The sequence below is a fragment of the Apteryx rowi genome, unplaced genomic scaffold (genome assembly GCF_003343035.1).
Source record: "Apteryx rowi isolate R43461 unplaced genomic scaffold, aptRow1 scaffold_2, whole genome shotgun sequence".
Classification (NCBI taxonomy): Eukaryota; Metazoa; Chordata; class Aves; order Apterygiformes; family Apterygidae; genus Apteryx; species Apteryx rowi.
In genome coordinates this window covers 10,809,028-10,830,283 of record NW_020448307.1, presented here as the reverse complement: position 1 = coordinate 10,830,283, position 21,256 = coordinate 10,809,028, and the positions used below count along the sequence as shown (strand labels likewise).

At 36.3% G+C, this 21,256-nt stretch overlaps 1 protein-coding gene across 2 annotated transcripts in view; it reads right to left on the bottom strand.

Annotated features, from left to right (window-relative positions):
* CLINT1 (clathrin interactor 1) overlaps positions 1-21,256 on the bottom strand; it is a 54,524-nt gene that overhangs the window by 10,453 nt on the left and 22,815 nt on the right. For both annotated transcript variants that reach the window (XM_026063212.1, XM_026063211.1), the window contains 7 exons: positions 15,364-15,468; positions 14,617-14,713; positions 13,031-13,139; positions 11,967-12,131; positions 8,418-8,592; positions 3,035-3,275; positions 1,775-1,856 (listed from right to left, as the gene is read on the bottom strand). In XM_026063212.1, the coding sequence (XP_025918997.1) occupies positions 1,775-1,856; positions 3,035-3,275; positions 8,418-8,592; positions 11,967-12,131; positions 13,031-13,139; positions 14,617-14,713; positions 15,364-15,455 (961 nt within the window). In that variant the 5' untranslated portion in view covers positions 15,456-15,468. The remainder of the gene's footprint in view (positions 1-1,774; positions 1,857-3,034; positions 3,276-8,417; positions 8,593-11,966; positions 12,132-13,030; positions 13,140-14,616; positions 14,714-15,363; positions 15,469-21,256) is intronic.

Sequence of the window (21,256 nt, the reverse complement as noted above, 5' to 3'; positions counted from 1 at the left end):
GGCTCCCATTTCTATTTTTCCCCAATTAAGATGAGATCAAGAGGCCATAAGAATTGGATAAGAAGTTTCAGAACTGATTTGGGGGTAGCGATTCTGATCCTGGATCTTAAAATTCTACCAAACTCCAGTAACTCCGATGTACACGAACACCTTTGCACACAAACTTAAAGAAGAGAAGGAAAAACAATGCAAAGTTCTTCAAATTTGGGGGTGTTTTCTCTAAGCATAAAAGAACAAGATACATGAGATGAATTTYATTTCTGAAACATCAGGAAATAATACATATTTCTAAACCATAGACATAAACTTAATCTAATTTCCCCCAAATAAAGTAGCCAAAGCTTCAAGGTGCTATTAGAAGTGGGAAAAACGGGATAGAAAAGATTAAGACTGGTATTTGATACTGAGATATAAATTACAATTAAAGTGACAATTCTCCTGTGCGTGCCCACCCCACCCCCATCCTCTCCCCGGTGGCAACAGAGTTTTGATGTATTTTATGTTTTATTAAATACTGACAGAGTATTTTAGTATCCCAGTAATGTAAGGGGCCCCATTGCATAAGGTGCTCATAATACTGCCTTTGTTTAGGCATTAAAATGAAACTAGTGTGACATATTATAGGGGTTCCCACTACAGTACACCAAGAAGTGACATAACTTAGGATAAAAGTGAGTAAAAGTAGTCTTTACATACGTATGAATTCAGCCACCTTTGCACACATGTTGGCATCCAGCCACTGGACTGCCATTTTTTGGTACCAAGTCTCACAAATTCTAGATTTTCTTTAACAAATGGTGGATTTGAATATTTATCATCCAGTATACACACACACACTTCTACAAACAGTATAAATGAAGTCCTATACCCAGTAACAGAAGCTGCTATTTGTAATGGAGAGAAGTTACACGAAAGGTCTCTTATCTAAAAAAAGGCACATGCTCATATCTAATTCTCTATTCAGTGATCTTTTAACAAAGATTCTGCCCACAGTTACCTTTCCTCCAACTGTGCCATTAGACCACAGATACACGAAAGAGTACCTTTAATGTTCTATACTAGCCACAAACAAAACTGATCATATTAAGGACCTATAGGCACAACAAGTCTGTAAAGTTTGGGGCTTTAAAAAGCAAACAACAACCCTCCCCCAAATCCAATGTCAATCCTGTATGCAAAACACCGAAACAAACTCCTAAAAAGAAACTGCAGTTTGAGAGTTTAAGGGCAAATTGACATGAATATTAATGGACTTAAAACTCAACTTCATGTTTAAAGAAGTAAAGGGACATATTTTACAGTGAACAGTTTTACTTTCAGGCAGCAATTTTATTTTGGTATTAAGGTTGGGATCAACCAAGGGCCAAGATAACACGAGATAAAGAAACACATCTGCCATATACTTTAGATGAAGGCTTATATGAACATCATCCATTTCCATAGCTGCCTAGCCCTTTAATTGCACTATAAGGAATGCTTAAACCTGAATGGATTGCACTTGCTTTTAGAGTTAATTAAAAATAACTGCATTACAAACACAGTTTCTGACAGACTGATCAGGTAGTTAATCTTTGTGCTGCTAGCTTTAATCCTATGCACTAGCACAAACTGCTTACTACAAAAGGTTCTAGGCAGCTCTACATTTTAGAGTATTGATTTTTCAATTTATTTATTCCTCTATTTATATAATAGTTTTCCTCAGATAAAGTAAGCTTATCCTCAGAACTGGTTCATCAAAATATGCATTAAGAATGTAAAACCAAAATGGGCTTACCTGTTGAGACTGGCTGACTGGCTCCATCAAACAACAGATCCACCAGGTCATTGGATGACTTGCTGCCAGAAGGTACAGAAGCCTGAAGAAGAAACCACACAGTTAATCTCTTCTCACCCCCAGCCAACTCTTTTAAAGAAAAAAAATCTGATCGGTGCATCCTTTATAGGTTCCTGCCATTTAAACTGCACATCCATTTCTGTCTGAAGTTTGTACAAGAAGAATCAAAAAGCCAGAACTAAAATTATGCATCATTTGTTCAAGGATAAGAGCTCTCCCTTTAGGAAAACAGGGCCAGAGGGAAATATTTAGCACTTGTACAGCTCTTATTACACCGACTAGGGTTAAAAACAGTACAAAGAAACAGATGGAAAGAATAATAATTTATCTGTTCTACTATCATGAAGAGTAAATCTCTCCTGAAAAAGAGCAGGTGAAATTCAAATAGGACAAAATATTCCACTTGATCACAGTTTTCCTTAAAACACCTACAATATCTAAATAAATGCAAGTGGAAAACTGCTCAATTAATACAAGCAAGCATAGCAGAACTTGCTGTGAAAATAATCCAGGCAGATCTGAAATTAAGATATGCTGGAGGGACAGCTTAAATTCAGGCAAGTTCAGAAAGCTATACAGGTAATTCAAAACGACCTTGTTCAAGTGCCAGCTGTATTACTTACAGCGACTTACAGCAGAGCCTAAAAGGTATGTAATTTTAAGTCATTAGATGTGAAATATGAATTTTGAAATGCAGTTATTTGCCTATTACAAAACCAACTAACATCACTGATCTTAAATGACTTTCTGGGAAGTTTTTTGGAGAGATGGCAGATTTGGCTATGAAGCCAGTCACTGGAACCTGCCTGAATTTCAGATCAAATACTGAACAACTAGTGGCTCAGTCKTCTTTCTGATAACTGAAGAGCTTGATAATTTGGCAAAAAGTGTGCAGGTTCAGGGAATTCTTCACACTTAAGGCCAGGATTTTCACTTTGCTAAAGAGAGTAAACATGGTAATGCCTTTATTTAAAAAACAAAAAACAAAACAAAAAAACATTAAATCTTAAAACGATCACAGAAGAGACATTCCATAATTAAACTATTTCGCAGCATTTGAAAAACCCCAACGTTACTATTTTTAATACTTCCCCTGAAGGCTGCATAACAAAAATTGTATTTCTAACTGGAAATCATCTCAGAGTTTAGAAGAAAAGAGATTCCCAAGTCACGTTTTAGTGTGCTCCCCTGCTGCCTTACCTTTCCTGTGGGCTGTGCAGTATGAGCAGCATTCTGTTCTGGGCTTGCTTTATCCCCTGTATAATGTGCTGCTGCTCCCAAATCAATGGTTTTTGACGGATTTGCTGTGCGTTTGTGTCTGGTGGTGGTAGTTTCTGTAGCCTGTGTAATATGGATATGTTTGGTTGTTACAGTCTCCTCTTCATCTTTAAATTCAGCTTTGGGAGATTTACCTCTTCTCGATTTTTCTTCATCACTGTCACTAGAAAAACAAAAACAATAGAAAAACATTCATTTTCATTACTTCAGTTAATTCAGTGGACATTTTGCTTAGGCCACAAGAGTTTTGATTACTATAGTTCTGGATAGTGATGGTTCATAATAAAGACATAATAATACTTCTTCCTACATTCGATAAAGTTCATGATGCATGATGGAAGGGTAAAACATTAAGACAGTATAGCACTGCACCTCTTGTACACATGAGGGAAAGAAAAGCAAGTTATTCTGTTACATGTTACACAGCAATTCCGTAGCAGAAGGTAATAGGAAATCAGTGTTTAATTCCAGTTATTCAGTTACCTTCTGACAGGACCCCCCCCCCACACACACACACTATATAACACTGCCAAGATAAAAAGTAAAGTTGGAAAGTCTGCTGAATACTTGCACCAAGACAGAGGAAGCAGTGAACCAAATAAAGGTACTATCTTTCAAATTTCAAGAATACCACTCCTGTTACAACTCATTTCTCTTTCCAGGTAAGCGGGCTTTTATTTTCTTTAGAATGTTTGTGGAAAAAAATGTTTACAGAATCATGCAATGCCGCTATTCATTTTCCACCAGAGAACACACATTTATTCTTAGAACACAAAAGAACCAAAGCATCACCATTTTACGTGAAAACTTTCTGGACACCACTGCCTAATATTTGTTTAATCTGTCAAATTTTCTGCTCTTGCATTTTAAGCCTTTTTTGTCATAAACAAGGCACAATGCTCCCCCCACCCAACAGTCATATTGCCTTTTATCATCAGGCTAAGATTTGTATGTAACAGTGAAAATTGCTGTACAGAAAGCTTAACTATATTGAAAATTATTTTGAAATAGCAATTCCCTTTTGGGCACACAGTTGAAAACGGAAGGTTTTTGTATGTTAATAACGCATTAGAATACTAAAACTGCAAAATTTAAGAAAGGCTGTCCCTTTGTCAGAGGGAATACGACAGTAACTGCAATATACTCTGGAGGGTAGCCTTTGTTCTCCGTTAACAATAGTGGGCTTTTTGGAATACATTGCATGTGTCTCATTTCCTCTGTGCATATTACCTACTCACCACTGGGGATGGCTCAATTCATTAACATTAGTGAATATAAACGCCCAACGTTCCCATTTGTTAAAAAAGAGAAAAAAAAAAAAAAGAGAGAAAGAAGTACAGCTGCAGGCCAACCTAGTGACTACCAGCATCAGCTTGAGCCAGCCTCACACAGGCAAGCAGACTCAAACATCACCACCTAACCTTATACTTCCAAGGCACTTCAACCCTGACCTGCTAACAGCAGGCTCCTGTTCCGGTTCTGGATTTTTGTGCATAGGCTTCCACTGCTTACGCACTCAGATAAATAAGATGGGACCACTAACCACATTTTGTTTGTGACACCAGGGTTTTAATAGAAGCCCCCAGAGAAGACCAATTTGCACATTAGCACAGTACATAACCCCACACTCCTCTGAGGCTTTTAGGATGGAAGCTGCCTTTTAAATGTGTAAAGTACCTAAGACCAGGGCAATCACAGCTAAGACAGCCTCTAAAACCTGCTGCAATATAGTTGTCATCACTACAGCGGCTGCCTGCTCTGCATACATGTTCTGTGGGCTGAGGAAGTGACTGACAAGCATCCAACTCTGATCAATGGAATTATTTCAACAGAACTGGTAGTGATTAATCTCACTAATGTGAGAATGAGAATAAGTGACTCCAGTGATCTACAGCAAAACGTCTAAAAGCTTTTGAGAAAGGAAATTAAACATATATGCCAGAATGTAGGACAAACATTACAATACTCAATTTTCTCTGACAACTTGTACCACTTCAAAACTGTCTCAGGAGATCTGTTTTTTTATTTTTCTTTAATGGTCACATTAACAGCAATGAAACATTATAGATTAATGTTCCCTTTAAGTGTTTACTATGCCCAGAATAGTAAAATTGCAGTGCTTCATCTGAGAATTGCACAATGAACGGAAAAATAAAGTTATAGGTAATATTGTACCAAATGTACTCTATAAGCTCTACAAAGAAAGTACATGGTTACAACTTCTATAGGCCTAGGTATAGCTACACGCTCTCTTTCTTTGCCTTGGGATTTTTCTTTCTTTTTTTAAAAAACAACATTCCTTAAAGCAATGGTTTACTGATAATTTGAGACCACCTAAAACACAACCTGCTGCACAGCTAATGCTCCACATGGAAGCCACCTTTAAAAAACACAGCTGTTGTATCCTTTTATAGGAGTACGAAAGAATGTTCGGCTTCTTTTCTATCCTGTTATCTGCATTAACCATTTTGAATACTGGAGAAACAAGGACTGACAGAGAGTTTAAGAATTTTTTTGAAAAAAGTAACATTTCCTAAGAACATCTGTGTATCTACAAGTAATCTAAAAAGTACAATTTCAACGCACAAGGCTAGAATCAGGGCAGCAATTGGTTTATTTGTCTAAGAACTACGAACTAACAAGCCCTATGAAAGAAAACCAGAGGTTTTCCTTCCCCACCGAGTATCATTTCCTGGTCTTCTCTAATTCCAAGGGGATATATTACTGGAAAAGGACTTCAGTTCTTCACAGCAATACAAACATTTTTCTTCTATGAAAAAACTGTAGATCAGGTTTCTACAGAGTTAGTTGTATGAATTGCAGTTTCACTTAAATCTGCTGTAAACTGCCACCAGCTAGATCACCACTTGAGTTASTTCAAGCAATTTTTTTTCTTTTTGTGCAACTACCAGCTTCACAAGTAGAGTCAGAAATCCAAAAGTTAGGCCACGTTCTTCTGGTTCATATATCAGAGATAAAGATTGTGTCATCTGAATTCTGTTAACCAGCCTAAAAATGTGCAAATCAGATTTATTCTGTCTTAGTGCTTTCAAGACCTTTATTGGCTTTGCAGTGCAAAAGAAAGTGATTTATAAAGCTATTACATTAGAACAACAGAACATGCAACAAGCAGATTTGCCAGGTGAGCGAGCGTCACCATTCAGGCACTTTTCCTAGAAAGACTTCACCGTAATACAAAACATCATGGCATACTAGCAGGCTACAAATAAACTAGCAAATGTTTTGGAGACTTTTTGTTTTTAGAAAATAAATTTGCTGCAAGTCTGGAAAAAACAGAAGTGCGAGGGTTTCACAAAGCATTTACAAGAAGATGTTATGTTGTTGTGAACTCAAGTCACACATAATTATTAATAAATAGAAAAGAYGAAATTTTAAAGTTTCAATATTTAGCTTTGTACAAAATAGAGTATTCAGCTAATACATTATAATATGAATTATGAGGTTTGTTATTTACAGTAGCTTTAAGTATAAACAGACATTCTATAACCTGGAGTTCAATCTTCTTAGATCCTTGAGGCAACACCTCAAAAATTGATGCCTTCTGCAGAAAGAAACCCATAAGTTTCAACTTCTCCAGTAAAATACCTTCCATATTGTCCAATCAGCATGCCAAGAGAAGCCAAAAGGACACTTCAGGCTTGTACCTTAAGCAATATTAGAAAAGACATACTGCTGCAATCTGGATTCTTTCTTATAGCAGAAGAACCTGCAACCACCAAGAACCTTCTTGTTTATGCATGTCCCTCAAAATCCCCTTTTATTTCAAATACCAAGTTTATTATTTCTGATCTGGTACAATTTCAAAAGTCAACAAATACTGTACCTGACATTTTGAACATCTTCCAAAAAAAGGAAAAAAAAAAAAAAAAAAAAAAAAGGTTACAAAACCCAAACTGAAAAAAAAAAAAAAAAAAAAAAAAAAAAAAAAAAAAATGCAATTTTAGTCAGTGAAAAAGATGATCAATATAACTTGGGGTAGAGATGTACAGTGGGGAAATCAAAATAATCTGCTTTTACTGGAGATTAGACTGCAGAAAGGATTGTCTAAAACACTGGAAGATGCAGGACTTTACCAGCAAAAGCAAAAATCCAGAAGTCATTCAGACATAAGGCAAAGGAAGTAAGATAAATATTATCTGTTTACTGCACATCCTTTACACGATATATGGCTAGTGAGCTTTACAGGCTTCACATGACAAGTTGCTTTTGAAAGGTAAGTACAGAAGAGCACAAAGCAATGTACCATTGTTAAATTTGAAATTGTTTACTTTTCTTCTGATCCTTTCTCTTTGTAGTCTATTGATAGTAAGTTCTAAGAGGGAATCCTGATGTGTGCAAAGAGTACCAGTTTTATGATTTATTAATGTTCTAGCAAGAAGGCCATACTGCCTTTTTCTCAGAAATGCTATTATTAGGATTATTGGGGGGTACACATACATACATATGTGTATTTATATAAATTTTACCTATATACAAAAATGTGTGTGGACATATTTGAACATATTACTGGAAGAAAAATATTAATCAAATCTCAGTGCAAATTTGAATTTTAAGCTGCTTCTCAAAAGGGAATTAYTTCAATATACTTGGGCTTTTTCTACAGTGATTTCAGATTCTGTTAAGTATTGATTTGATCTCCAGTTAATAAAATTCAACGCACCTGTTGAAGTAAAGTGCATTGAAAGTTCTTTCTGCAGGCAAAGCAGTACAAATTTTCGTCTTTACTGAAAAAAATTAATAGCCAGATGTGAAGTATGACAGGTTTGTTCAGAGGTTCAACTGAAATTTACACTATTTTCTTGATATTGAAATAAGTCACCTGCAGTCTGTTCTTCCTGAGACAGGCTCAGTGAAGAAGCAGTACAGCGAATAAAAGGTGCCAAGGTGGATTGAAGCAGTTTTATATCTCCCTCTTCACTGGCACTTCAGCGTTCAGCGCAACTGTAGCATGAAATGGCAGCCTCAAGTATATTGGCACAAGAAAGACCACTGAAATGCTKAGCCAAGCAAGGGCTTAGGAAACTTCAGCCAAATTCCCTGCTTTGCCAGCAGCCGTCTAAGCAAGGGGCTGTCATGGAAGGCAGCCAAGAGCAGTTAACTCTCAACAGAGTTACATTATTCCCTAAGGCCAGTAAGAGCTGCATAAGAAGTCCAGAAAGCAGGTATTGACCCTAAAGACATTTCCATACAGATAAAAAGAATGGCAGAGGACTAACTAGCAATATCAGAGCGCTTTATAATAACAATTTTACAGAATAAATTCATGTTAAAATAGCTCTAGTACCTGCACCTTTCTGGAGAGTCTTCTCTATCTTTCCTTCGGAACTTGCTGATGGTATCATCAATTGTGCTTCCAATTTTGTCACTTAGCTCACCTAATTTATCACTGAATGGAAAAGCAGTTTTTTTATCCCATTCTTCATCCCATTTTGACTTGGGCTCAGGATCATATCTTTCACCTGTGTAAGGCATTAAGACAAGAAGTAATGAAGGTAACAGCAAAAAAGCGCCTGTAGTCTTTTCTGAAATCCTGTCGAGCCCCCCTCCCCTACATCCATAAACCTTACAAGTTTTCAAAGCAATCCGAAAGCTCCCACAGTGCTGAATCAACACTATTACAGCAAGGCACAGCATGGAATGCCAATCATTAAGTGGCAGGAATGCAGATTCAAAGACTTTTGTTTATGATAACCACACAATCTTAATGCAGTGCACAGTATAGTGCATCAGGATACTGCTGGACTCCGCTGGAGAAGCACAAGAGGCACAATCAGCTCCGGCTGTATAAACAGCTTATCAGAAACRCAACATGCCAGTAACAGTCACTTAATGCATGATATTCCATTCTGGGCCAAGCTGTGTGCTAGGAGGTAAATCAAAGACTTGCATACATTGTGACACTCAGGAACACATAAAGGTATACCAAAATACCGAGACAAGTGTGAAATGCATGGTAACAACTTTGTTTTTTTCCTGCACTCAGTCATTTTAAAATCATTAAAAAAAAAAAAAAAAGATGAAATGAAGAAGAGGTACTAAAGCAACTTACCTTTTCCACAGCCACCGAGTACCCCAAACAACTTTACTGAACACCRGTGTCAAGACCTCTCTACTGATGTCTTAGCTTATAAACAGCTGACAGATTTACTTGAAATCAGAATATTTGCTGTTGCAAATTGATTAAGAACGTTTAAGAACTTAAGTCTGGGTTTATTTAAACACTATCCCAACCTGAGTATAATCTAAAAGAAAAAACAGCACTTAAATTCTACTAAAACTGTTGGTTTCAGTTCTGCCTTAACTGATGGAACCACAGCACACTTTACTGACTAGTATTGTAACCTTAAATCAGACTTTAGCTAAAAATATAGGCATATAAAGCAACCCAATGTGGCTCAGTTTCTAGACAACAGTTTTAGGCATTAACATTTTATTTTTTGGGCCTCATACATATGAAACTAGTTTTTTTCTTGTACTATTGATAAACGAGAACACAAGTTCAATTTTACTACTTAAGCAGAGTAAAACTGAACAGCAGAAAGCAAGAATGGTGAAAAATTCATTACTCCAGGTTACATAAAAATTATATTGTAGCCCAGGTAACGTTCAAGATTCATTCAATTAAGCCTTCCTTAATAAAAAGAAAATTATGTGTTTCAGCACTACAAGGTGCAGAATTTGAACTGTATCTGTCTGATACCACCATATACCAGAGGACAGATTTTTCTAATCAGAGATAAATGCAAGTCTCCAATGATTTTTTTTTTTTTTAAGATCCACAAAGGATAGAGAAAAATTTTCAAAGTATAGCACCTATTAGACATCAGCTAGATACTCAGTAAGATATCACAGAGAAAGGAGAAATTGCTAAGAAATGCACTAGTGTTAATTTTTGCAGGAGAGTAAAATGGCCTTATTTTGGCTTATGTCAGGCTCTCTCAAGCATTTTAATGTAGCTTTCATTAACAAATTTCCTTATGCACTAAGAATATTTAAAGTAAAAGATAAAAAATTGAGAGCTTAATATTTTGGGGATACAAAGACTTACGGAGAACTGTGAGAATACAAGCGTTCTCTATTTAAGAGACTACAATTTTTTAGTTTAAAAGTCTGACCTAGTAAAGAAAGCTTGTTTTGGGCTGCTGGAAAGTTTAAGGACTTTACTCAAATGAAGTAATAATGAAAACTTTTACCATAAGAATGAAATACAAGATAAAGGAGCGAGTCCTTTACGTTCAAAACTTGTATGATAGCTAAAGAGCATATGGAGAAAGACTTCTACGCAGCATAGAGGATGGATCACAACTCTGTACAGAGTAAGTCAAAAGAAGATCTCAGAAAGACGGAGGGAGGCCTACATAAAGTACAGATGCAGTGATGCTAAAGTATTTCCTAAAAGAGAAGTGCCAGACTTCCAAGCAGATAGCATAAGCCTGAAAGAATATAATAAGACTTATCCTGCCATGGGGATGGAGATTCCATCTATACTGCATATAAGGAAGAAGGGGAAAACAGAGGAACACAGGGAGGTAACTGTCAAAAACAGTAGAGCAAATCTTTAAGTTTGAGGCTCACACAAAAGAGGGAGACATAAGACACACACACACACACATAATATATACGTATACACACAGCACCAAAGAGGGAAAGGTGAAGTGTAAGTGATGCACATTCCTTACACAGTTCTCATACCAAATCCTTTTCTCAAGACACACACTGATTATAGCAAACCAGAGCCTTATGCTGTTGTGAATATGGGGATTCATCCCTTGATAAAAGGAACCAAACAGGTTCAGACCAAATAAAACACAGATAAAGATTTCAAGACTGACAGCTGGATCATCGACAACACACTGAAATACAGAAGACAAAAAAAGACTGTTTGCATGCCTTTATCTAATCAAGGGTGCCAGGCAAAACTGTGCCCTCTCTAAACACAAACTCATGGTATTATATCTGCTGAAGTCCAAATCTGACAAACCCACATGCTACACTGAAGATGCAACTCAAATTTGGAGAAATTACTTCCATGAGCAAGCGTACATCACATCAAGCGTACTACAGATAAACACTACTCAGTTAAAATAGCAAGACACCTAAGGGTAGAAAAACATAAAATACTACCACTATGATAATTTTTCAGACCGGCTTTCTTATTAGTAAAGTGGTTTTTTTTCCCTCCCCCCTCCTCTGTAAAGGACTTCAGCAATGAAGATCCTATTGCAAGTGCCAGACTCATGCTGAATGCAAGACTGGCATCTTGTACAATGATGAGGGAATAGATTTTTGACTGGCCAAGGGACCAATCACACACATCTTTTGCATTATTTTAAACATTCGTAATTGGTTTGTTAAGAAAAGTTTAAAAATTTCTGACGTTAACTGTGACCTGCTCACTAGCAGCTGCAGTTAAAGACAAACTTTAAGAAATTCTGACCTCTGCAACAGCAGCATTCTTTTGGAATATGACTCTGTCTACAGGTAAAGATAAAATGCAAAGTTTCAGCTAAGCCAATGGATCAGTGTCTTTCTTTTTTCAAAAAGAAGTTTCTAGTTAGTTTATTTACCTGAAAGCCCACCCAGATACTGAAGAGTCTGCCAAAGAAAGAAAAAATACATTTTTTTGAAGTAATTCATTTAAATTCATATGTAGGTAAAAAAGGACAAAATTAATTCGCTAATAGTATCAATCCTGGTAGCTAAAGACTTAAAGAAAAAGCATCTAAAGGAGTATCTTGGAAATTCCTGAACAGTTATCTGTTTCTTCCTACATATTTAAGCCAAACTGAAAGTGAAGACTGTTAATCCTTGACCAACACAGCCAAGTACTCACTGTATCTGAACCCTCCAACACTGTCCGAAGAAACCCCAATGTATTTGTCTTTGTTCTTCTTTGCTTTCTTCCTCTCTTCCCGAAGACGATCATCGTCTTGAGCAAATTCAACCATTTCTTTTACCTTCTGGCGTATGTTTATACCTTGGTCTTTGCCATTTTCATCTGTATAAATAATACAGGATAGAGGGGATGGAAGAAGGGAGAAAACAGATGAAGAAAGTAAATCAGAGGCACTAATACTGAGCATTACAAACTGATGGAAAAATAAATTATGAACACAGCAGTCACTTTTTTTTTTTTTTTTTTTTTACAGCAAATGAGGTCCTCTGCATAGGTTTAAAAGGAACCAAATATTTTGTTTTCACGAAAATTTTTAACCTTAGATAAATGAGACAGTTTTCACTGAATGCTGTATTTAGAAACATCTAACAGCTGCTGAAGCACTGAAGATTAAAAAGACTGAGATGGAAACGATATTCCCCACTTCCATATTTTAACCCTTCAAATTATAACCCTTTTTCTTAGCCTTTATGGTTTTTGCAGCTTTAACTGCTAGAATTCCCTGTCACTGCAAAACTGAATTTTTGAAAAAATGCTTTCAGTTAGGATGTACTACAAGCTAAATGTGCTGTTTTCCCAGCCTTTTTCACATTCAAAACACACACTGGCCTTGCTGCCTTTGCACTGTAAATATTATTTGGTGGGAGGAAAGAAACCCAGCTTCAAACAGATGTGTGTGTTTTGGAGCTCTAACCTTTTCTTCCCATATGATTAAAGCTATTCCTTTACGGACACCACAGGGGACCAGTCTCTAGTGCATATTTTAATATAAACCCGAACACTCATGTTGTGTTGGTTCTGTTGTTATTAGCCAGTCCTTTCTGCAAGTTCTTGTCTTCACTAATTAATACTCTAGGGTCCCACGTCTTGGATTCTGCACTCTTCACACAACTGGCAACAGTCACATTCTAATTAGACTGGGGAAGCTTCTAAGCTGGTTCAGGTGACTGACAACTCCAACTACTGTTTTAATTTGCTTATAAGATTTTTCTATTGCTCACCTACAAAGTGGTAATTTTCCAGGGATCGCAAATCATAAATGTGTTCTCTGGCACTTGTAACAACACGCTCTGATCCATTCCTTATGAGGTAAGCTAGGAGCAGCAAAGACTATAAAAATACAAAGCACCTTATGATTGCATGAACAAAAGCTCTATTTTTTTTTTTTTTTAAGTGCAATAGAAAACCAAATCTCCCCCCTCCCCCCAAAAATCAGTAAATAATAAGATTTTTTCCCCTTTTAAGTGTTTATTATATGGGTTCACCTAGAAAAACCCCAATACTCCCTCCCCCCTTTTTGCTTTTTAGAATATCAAAACTGCATTTGTTAAGTAATAATTTGCTATTACCATATCACAAGCAGTTACCTTCATCAACTACTCAAAAAAAAAAAAAAAAAGCAGCAGCAATTCACAGAAAGTTAACCCTGTGAAGTGAAACATTTTCTTTTGCCTGTTTTGTTCATAACTCTTCAGTGTTTTTTACTGAAAAGTAACTCCTACAGAAATACATAAAGCCTTCTGCAGGATGCAGTGGATATACCAAACTGCAATTTAGGACAATTTTTAAAAAAAAGCTACAAAAAAAGAAGTTTAAAGAGTACTTCAATTGTAATTTTTTACCTTTATAATTTCTATCTAAAGAAAAAAAAATGCATTCTATGAAATGTAGTGTCTTTATCAGCTAAGAAATATCATTATATTGCAACCTATTCAAACCTGATATGCAATTCCAAGCAGTCTTTATAACATTAAGTAGTATGTGTGATAGCATTAAATATTAATTTACATTGTACATCAGGGAAAACAATTATTATGAATACAAAACATCAAGCACCTGTGAAAAGCACAAACCTCATCTTAGAATTAATTCTGTCTTGTTACAATCCCAGCATCAAGAAAAACAAAATACAACCTAGTCCATGTAATACACCAATTCTAAAATATGAGGTTATATTTGCATTATTCAGTGAACAGTGAACACCACTTGAAGTGCAGCATGATAATCTTAAGCAAAAAGTTTCTGTACCACGCTAATTAGCCAAAGTCAAGAAAAATAAAAGCCTCATACAATACGAATGGATTGAATTTTCCTGATAGTCAAGAAGCAAACCTGCTATTTTTTAAGAGAATTACAAGTTGTCAGAAAAATCAAGATTAGTTTCCATCTTATTTCAGTTATTTTTAAATTCCTTCAAAAACATTTTCCTGATAGTGTAATAATTTATCATGTCTCTCTCAGAGCACTGTAACAACTCCTTTGGGTAGGTTCAAAATGTGAATGTTATTCCAATACTTGAATATGAGCAAAATAATTGCTCTATTATGTTCATTAAAAAGCATCTTAGAAAGATTTCCAAAACCAGAAGTTTTGTTTTTCCATGTGCAGCTTTCAAAAGACAATTTTGACTTCAATAAGAGAATTAAGCAGGTGGTTAGGAAAAAGAATTATAGACATTAGTGGAGTAAATGGTATAGGATTATCTGAACAAGCCACTACACCAAAATGTGCTAACATCAAGCAAACTCTATGTCCTTAGTAGACCAATACAAAGTCTTGAATACATTCAGTTCGTATAAATACACACCTTATAAACTCTCCTCCAGTTCTTTTTATTGTCTTTCAACATTCGAGTCCAAAGCATGTTCATAAGCTCTGGAAACTGTTCGTACATAAACGTAGCCCTAAAGAATGAAACAAAAGGAATAAAGAATTTACATTCACAGTGGTTTGCCATAACAGCTTGTTAAGATTCAGGGTTGACAGTAGATGGCAGGCTTGATCTAAGTCCATTCAAGTTTGATAGAATTATACGTGAAAAGCTATCAGTATTTCTTACTCATACCGAAGTAATTTGCATACCAGTAGTACAAAAGGAAAAAAGTAATTCTATAAATCTGAGGCAGTAAAAGAACCTTCACTAGTTTATAAAGAAAATAATGTTTAACATGAGTAGCCTAGTAACCAGAGCAACCAGTCAAATGTGCAACTTCCAAGCCCATTTTAAACAAAGTCCAAAGAAGAATTTGACCTGTTTTGCTCCATTTAGAAATTCACAGGAAAAGCAGTTTGCGAATAAATCCTCCAAAAAATCAGATATACTAAAAGCTTATTAGACTATCTATAATAAAGAACTTCAAAGATACTTTGACTACATTTTCTGCTTGACAGTTTTTAATAAATTATAAGATTATATGTTAAAAAAAGACTTGATTTACAGCAACTTTTCAGCATTATCAGTCAGCATATGGCAAAGTTATTTAGCAGCAAGTTTTGCATTCCTGTATGAGATGCCCCTTTCTTTTCTTCACCAGTGAGTCAAATTATCACTTACTTGGCAATCTCTCCCATGAGTTGCCCTGAAGGTCCCCATGGATCATCATTGGTTGCTTCTCGAACCTTAGACTCTATTTCTGAATAATTCATAACCACATTGGTGCTGCAAAGGAAAAAAATTAATACACACAAAGATTAGCATCAAAACTGAGAAACACATGAAAACTTAATAATGACACTAGTGGGTACCTTAATGAGATACCTCTACAGGGTGGGAAAGAAAACATATTTAGTGCAGAAGTTACCCTGAGGACACTATACCACACATTTAAGTTATCTTTAAGAATGTTTTACTATTCCATTAGTCTTCAAGAATACAGATGAGAAACTAGGGATTAGAGTTGAATTAAGTCCAGTAAAAACTGCTTTTTGGTCAAATTAAAACCAAAACCAAAACCAAACCACTGGAGTCAAAGCTGGTAGCTTCTCTGATAAGATATGGGTTGCTGACAGGTTTGTACACTGAACAATTATTTGCAAGAAGCTTTATAACTCAGTCGGAAGCAGATACAAGTTTGGAGTTTTTTTGAATTATGAGTGCTGCAACAAAAACTGAAGAGTATCAGCACCAAACTGGCATTAGCAAAATTATGCTAACAGAAGACTGAAGTAAGGGAGATGAGAGATTCACTAAAAAAAAATGTTTCCCAGCTTGAACTTGTTTAATTAAGGGAAAACAGAAAAAGAAGAAAAGCTACAGAACTCTCCGTATGCTGATTAAAGCGATGCAAATAGGAGGAGTTCAAGGACCTTCTACCAGAGTTCACAGAAAAATGTAACTTGGAAAGAGGAAGCAGGATTTTTCAGTATCAGATATATTAGAACAGTCAAAATGTGATTTCTTAATAAATCTCTCTGAAATTGGTAACATTCAACTATAAGTCTAGCAACCCTCTCTGCCCCACTAAAAACATCCAAATACATTCAATAACAAGATGTCTTGCCCTAAAAGTTCAGGCAAGAGAGGGCTCAATGCATTTGTCTGCACTTCATTCATACACAGAGTGCTGGAAAACCAGATCTTTAGTTATGGAGCAACCTATCACCATGAAAATGGAATTGTTTCACATGTATTGCACAGTGAAGTAGTCCACTGTCGTAAGGAAATATCAACAAACAGAAACCTAGTAGCCTCTGTATTTTCTCTACATCTTTTGCAGTGTATTTGAAGCATTTACGAATTACTTGTTTACACCTACGCTATCAGGAGTTACTCAATTCTTAAAGTACATCATACAACTGGTTTCAGAAGCTAAAACAACAACAACATTGCTGTGAAATGACTGTGGTCCACTTGTAAACCATCCTGTAGAGTAAAATCGATTAAAGTATAGAGGAGATCCAGTGATAACACACTGAGAAGGGTTTCAGCCCTTAAAACCCTCCTCTGAATCTGAAAGGACTAGAAGCACTTCAAAATGCTTTATAGTTATCCCTCTGTCCACGTAGGAGGTGCCACAAAGTGGTATTCAAACAATAAGCATTCACACCTTTATTAGGCATAAGTACAGCAAACACCTTGGAATGGGGCTTATTAAATAGTAAAAACAAGAACRAGATCCCCTTAAGTCTGAAAGGGGACACAGAAGATAATTGTTAAAACAGAATAAAATTCTTGCACTTAATCTTGGATTCTCAGCAGGAGAATTCCTGCTGTCAGATTCTGAAGCATGATTTTTATTCAACTCTGTGTATAAAGAGAGCATAAGCTATGTGACTAAAAAAATTAATCAGCAGGCTAACAGAATCTATTATAAAAAAACACATGAAGAAACACAGCAGTAGGTATGAACAACAGCAATTAAGGTTTTATAAATTAATTTATGCTAAATGCACTTCAAACTTCTGTTTCTGACGTTTTCTTTACTATGCACACGGATGTAAACTTTACTTCCCATATGCATGGAACTTGGGGGAAAAAAAAAGTGACAGGCTCAGCAGCGTTGCTGTTCTCAGCACACTAGCTCCCTTGTCCCAAGGAAAGGCAAGGCAGCAAGCCGAATGGAAAGCTTCGATTTGTTTTTATAACCACTCCCTAAGCTCTTGTTTGAAAGACTGGGGGGGGGGGGGAATATAAAATGAAGCATTTCCTTCATTTCTTAAATAAAAACATTTAAGATTGAAAATTACAAAAAAAAAAAGTGCAAACTTACTGCAAAAATACTAACATGAGGTATGGAGGAATTCAAAGTGCATGGCTAAAACACCATTGGGGTTGGGAGGTGGAAATGGAAGGGAAATGAGGGAAATTAAGTAATGCCCCACTTACACCCCCCTTCCCCCCAAAAGATGCAGTTAAACCCCACTAAGTAGGAAAACATGCTGCATTTTAAAACCATCCTGCAGTAAAGTTATTGTTCTCAACAGCCACGAAAAATCTCTTTATAAATGCCAAGATGAGATCTAATGGCACAAAGCGTTCCAAAACAAAGTATCTTTAAGCCGCATTTAATTCAGCAACAAACGTAAACTTCAAGAAAAAGAAAAACTTGTATAGTTTGGCATCATTCCAGGTCACTTAAAAATAACCATTTCTAAAAAGGTGGAAATATAGTTTTATTCTTCCTTTCCCATGTTTTCTATGGCCCTCGTTCCATGCCCTACCCATGATTCCTGTGACCTTTGCAACAAAAAAATAATTTATGTCCAGATGTGAAGGGAAAAAGTGACTAGTTTGATTGCCAAGACTTCCTGTGATTGATATAAATTTAATATCCGAGGACACTTTCAGACACCAGGGGGGGCTCTCTGATTAGTTTGTACTGGGCAGCTTCCAGGGAATCGTGCTGGATTTCATGGACACAGCCTGCTTTGCAAACAAATGGATATACAATAGTTAAGACTGGCAGAAAGTATTCTGGCAGTCAGGGTTTAAAACACAGTATTATCCAAGAGACTACATTTGGATTTACCCCAAATTGTGAATTTAAACCCTACACGACTGGAATCTTTCAACAGAAAGATCTGCAGAAACTTATGACATGGACGAAGACACTGTACACGAGAAGCATATTTTGAAAAAGTTACGCCCAAAATAAAGGCACACGCAATAAATAAATGGGTTGATATTAACATTAAACCATCACATTCTTTTCTGTTGGTGATACATTTAATAATCTATTTAAAATCATAGACTAATGTCTACAACCACTGATGAACTTTTTTAATTCCTGATTATATTCTATAAAGTTATTTCTGTATTGTTTCAATTTTTATATTATATATACTTTTTTAAAAAAAAAAACATTTCAGAAAAGCCAAGAGGGGGCACTATCCCGTCTCTGTGAAACAATAAGCGGTGGTGATGGCGAGTGAAATGGTGGGTTTTAATCTCTCAGCAAGAAAACGCTCAACGTTAAACGTTTACATCTACAATTTACAGCAACATGAAAAAGTTCGCTCAAGTGAGAGACTAAATTTCTCCACATGTGTAAAATGACATTAGTAAGGAAAGGCCAGTAGATAACAGTTATAAATATTCGGTCATCTTTGGCCAGATCAGACAATGATAAGACGCTCTTCCTGTTYTAAAAAAAAATAGTTAAAAGTTTTGAATGCTTTTTATAAATTATTTTAATGTCTTTTGAAATGGAATAGATGTACCATAGATAAAACACCCCCAAAAYACTAGTTTGCCCCAAATCTTGTCTGCGTTTTCCAAAAGGGGGAAAACCCCCCCCACACATTTCAAAGGATTTAACAGTTTGTAAGTAATTACAAATTCCTTTGATAGTTACATTTTGAGATTTGTAAATTGAGATATAGCTGTCATCTGGCTCCAGTTGCCACATCCTATAACGTGCTAAAAAAACAATAAGAAGGGGGGCGAATGTGAGTGGTGAGAGAGTATTGTATGCAACTCAAACTTATAATTTGAAGCAAAACTAATGTTTAGTTGGGGTTAGGGAGGCTGAGCAGGCAGGGAAGAGGGAACAAGAAGGTCTACAACCAGGCATACAAAACTAAGGGGATCGGAGAAACCAACGTGGTCCATCCAAAAAATTTTATACATTTGCAAGGATCCACATTAGCTTTTGGGGATAAGAGGAGAAAACCCTACAGGTCTGAGATTATCTTCTCAGCAGTATCCTTTATGCAAGTGAAATACAGCTTGTGGGTTGCCTACTCGAAAATAAAGGCTCACGGACTGCAGGAGCAYGTCAGAGGATGCCGTACAAGAGACCGACCTCAACAGGCTCCCCCCCAACCCATTCAGGGATGCTGAACGTAACCCACCGCGTGGGCACAAGAAACAGGCTCCAGTAAGGGATAAAGATATCTGCAGGCAACTTCTTATATGTGTGCTTGATTTCAATGTACTCCACGACGAAGCTCTGATAGCTACATTTTGGCTATTCTGCTGCGGTTTCTCGCATTATACAGCACTATATGAATCAAGCTATTAATGCTCAGAAGGACAGTACTAGTGAAGATAAGGTGTGTTATGCTCTCAGTAATGTATCACCACCTCTTCAAAGTATTTTACCATAAAATAGCCATAAAACAAACACTGAAGAGAGTTTCCATAGGCTGGAAGAAGAAAAAAACAATTGCAATACCAAGAAATTAAAATCATTGGGTATTTCCACCCAATGTTTAAAACAAACAAAAAGACACACACCACAAGTCACACACCTATAATTTTTAAAATAATTGCAGCATTTTGAATTGAACATTTTGTTCCAGAGTGAACGTTTTTCATTGTTTGGGATCACAAGATGTTCTCTGCAGATTCATATGCCGCAACCGAAGTAGACTCAGTTATCTGTGAACAGCTTATCATCACTTATATATTACATACATTATGACACAAATATAACTATATTGCTTCTAGTAACAGCTTCTGACTGCAAACATTACAGCCAGTTTCATACAGAGTTGTGCCTGAACTAGTTATCCCACATCAGTCACTGCTGGTTCTGCAATAGAAAAATCTGAATTTCTCTATATCAAATCCCTGGAACCAGGAATACTTTGGAACAGAATGTGGAAACACAAGGCTCTGAACATAGTCAGCAGTGGAAATGGAAAGAGCCCCAGGACTGGGAACAAATTCAGGCCTGAAAAGTTACCAGCAGAGAATCAAATCTATTTTCTCAGCTCATCTCCATGCTAAAGTTTTCCCCAAACCCTCATATTAACTGCCAAACGACAAAAACATCTTAAAACCATGATTTCTATACAGCTCCAGCAAACCTGCTAAAGAAAAAGGTGCAGAACAATTTTTGCATTCATTAACTTGACTCAGCGTTCTGGTTAGGAGCATGGATGTGACATACAACACCGATAAGAGTAAATAGCTCAATGCCCACAGTCTTCACAAAATGACTTCGCGCAGGTAGGTATCTCTGTCTCATGGTCCCCAGCATCTCTTATATTATCCAGCTTTTTCCATGGTCAGTGGCATTTTATTCTTTCGCCAGCCTGTCGATACATTTAAGTGTGTGAAATCACAACTCAAAGCTCACTGCTAGATTTTGGGAACAACGTTCTTTTGAAGGAAGCATTGCTAAGATAAGCACATTCACCAGGTCAGGGAGCAGATATCTACATCTCAATGTTTCAGATCCCCGAATGACATAAACTTAACATTTCATAATCATTGCCCAAAGAGCAGAGTCTTAAATCTGCTGAAAAGATTAAATAGTATATGCATAAAAAAACCCTGCAGTAGAGAAAACAAGGGTTTTAGTTTTACTGTACATTTCAATCAGCATATGTTACTTTGCAGGCTCTGCTTCTATGTAAGCAATGGTAGATGCATCCGTGCTACAACACGGTGAATTACTACTACTAATTGATTTTCATATAGGTAAGAAACCTCAATACCAGGAATGCTGTGAGAGAAAGGTATTAATATATTAAATGTAATGAAAGAGTAATAAATATAC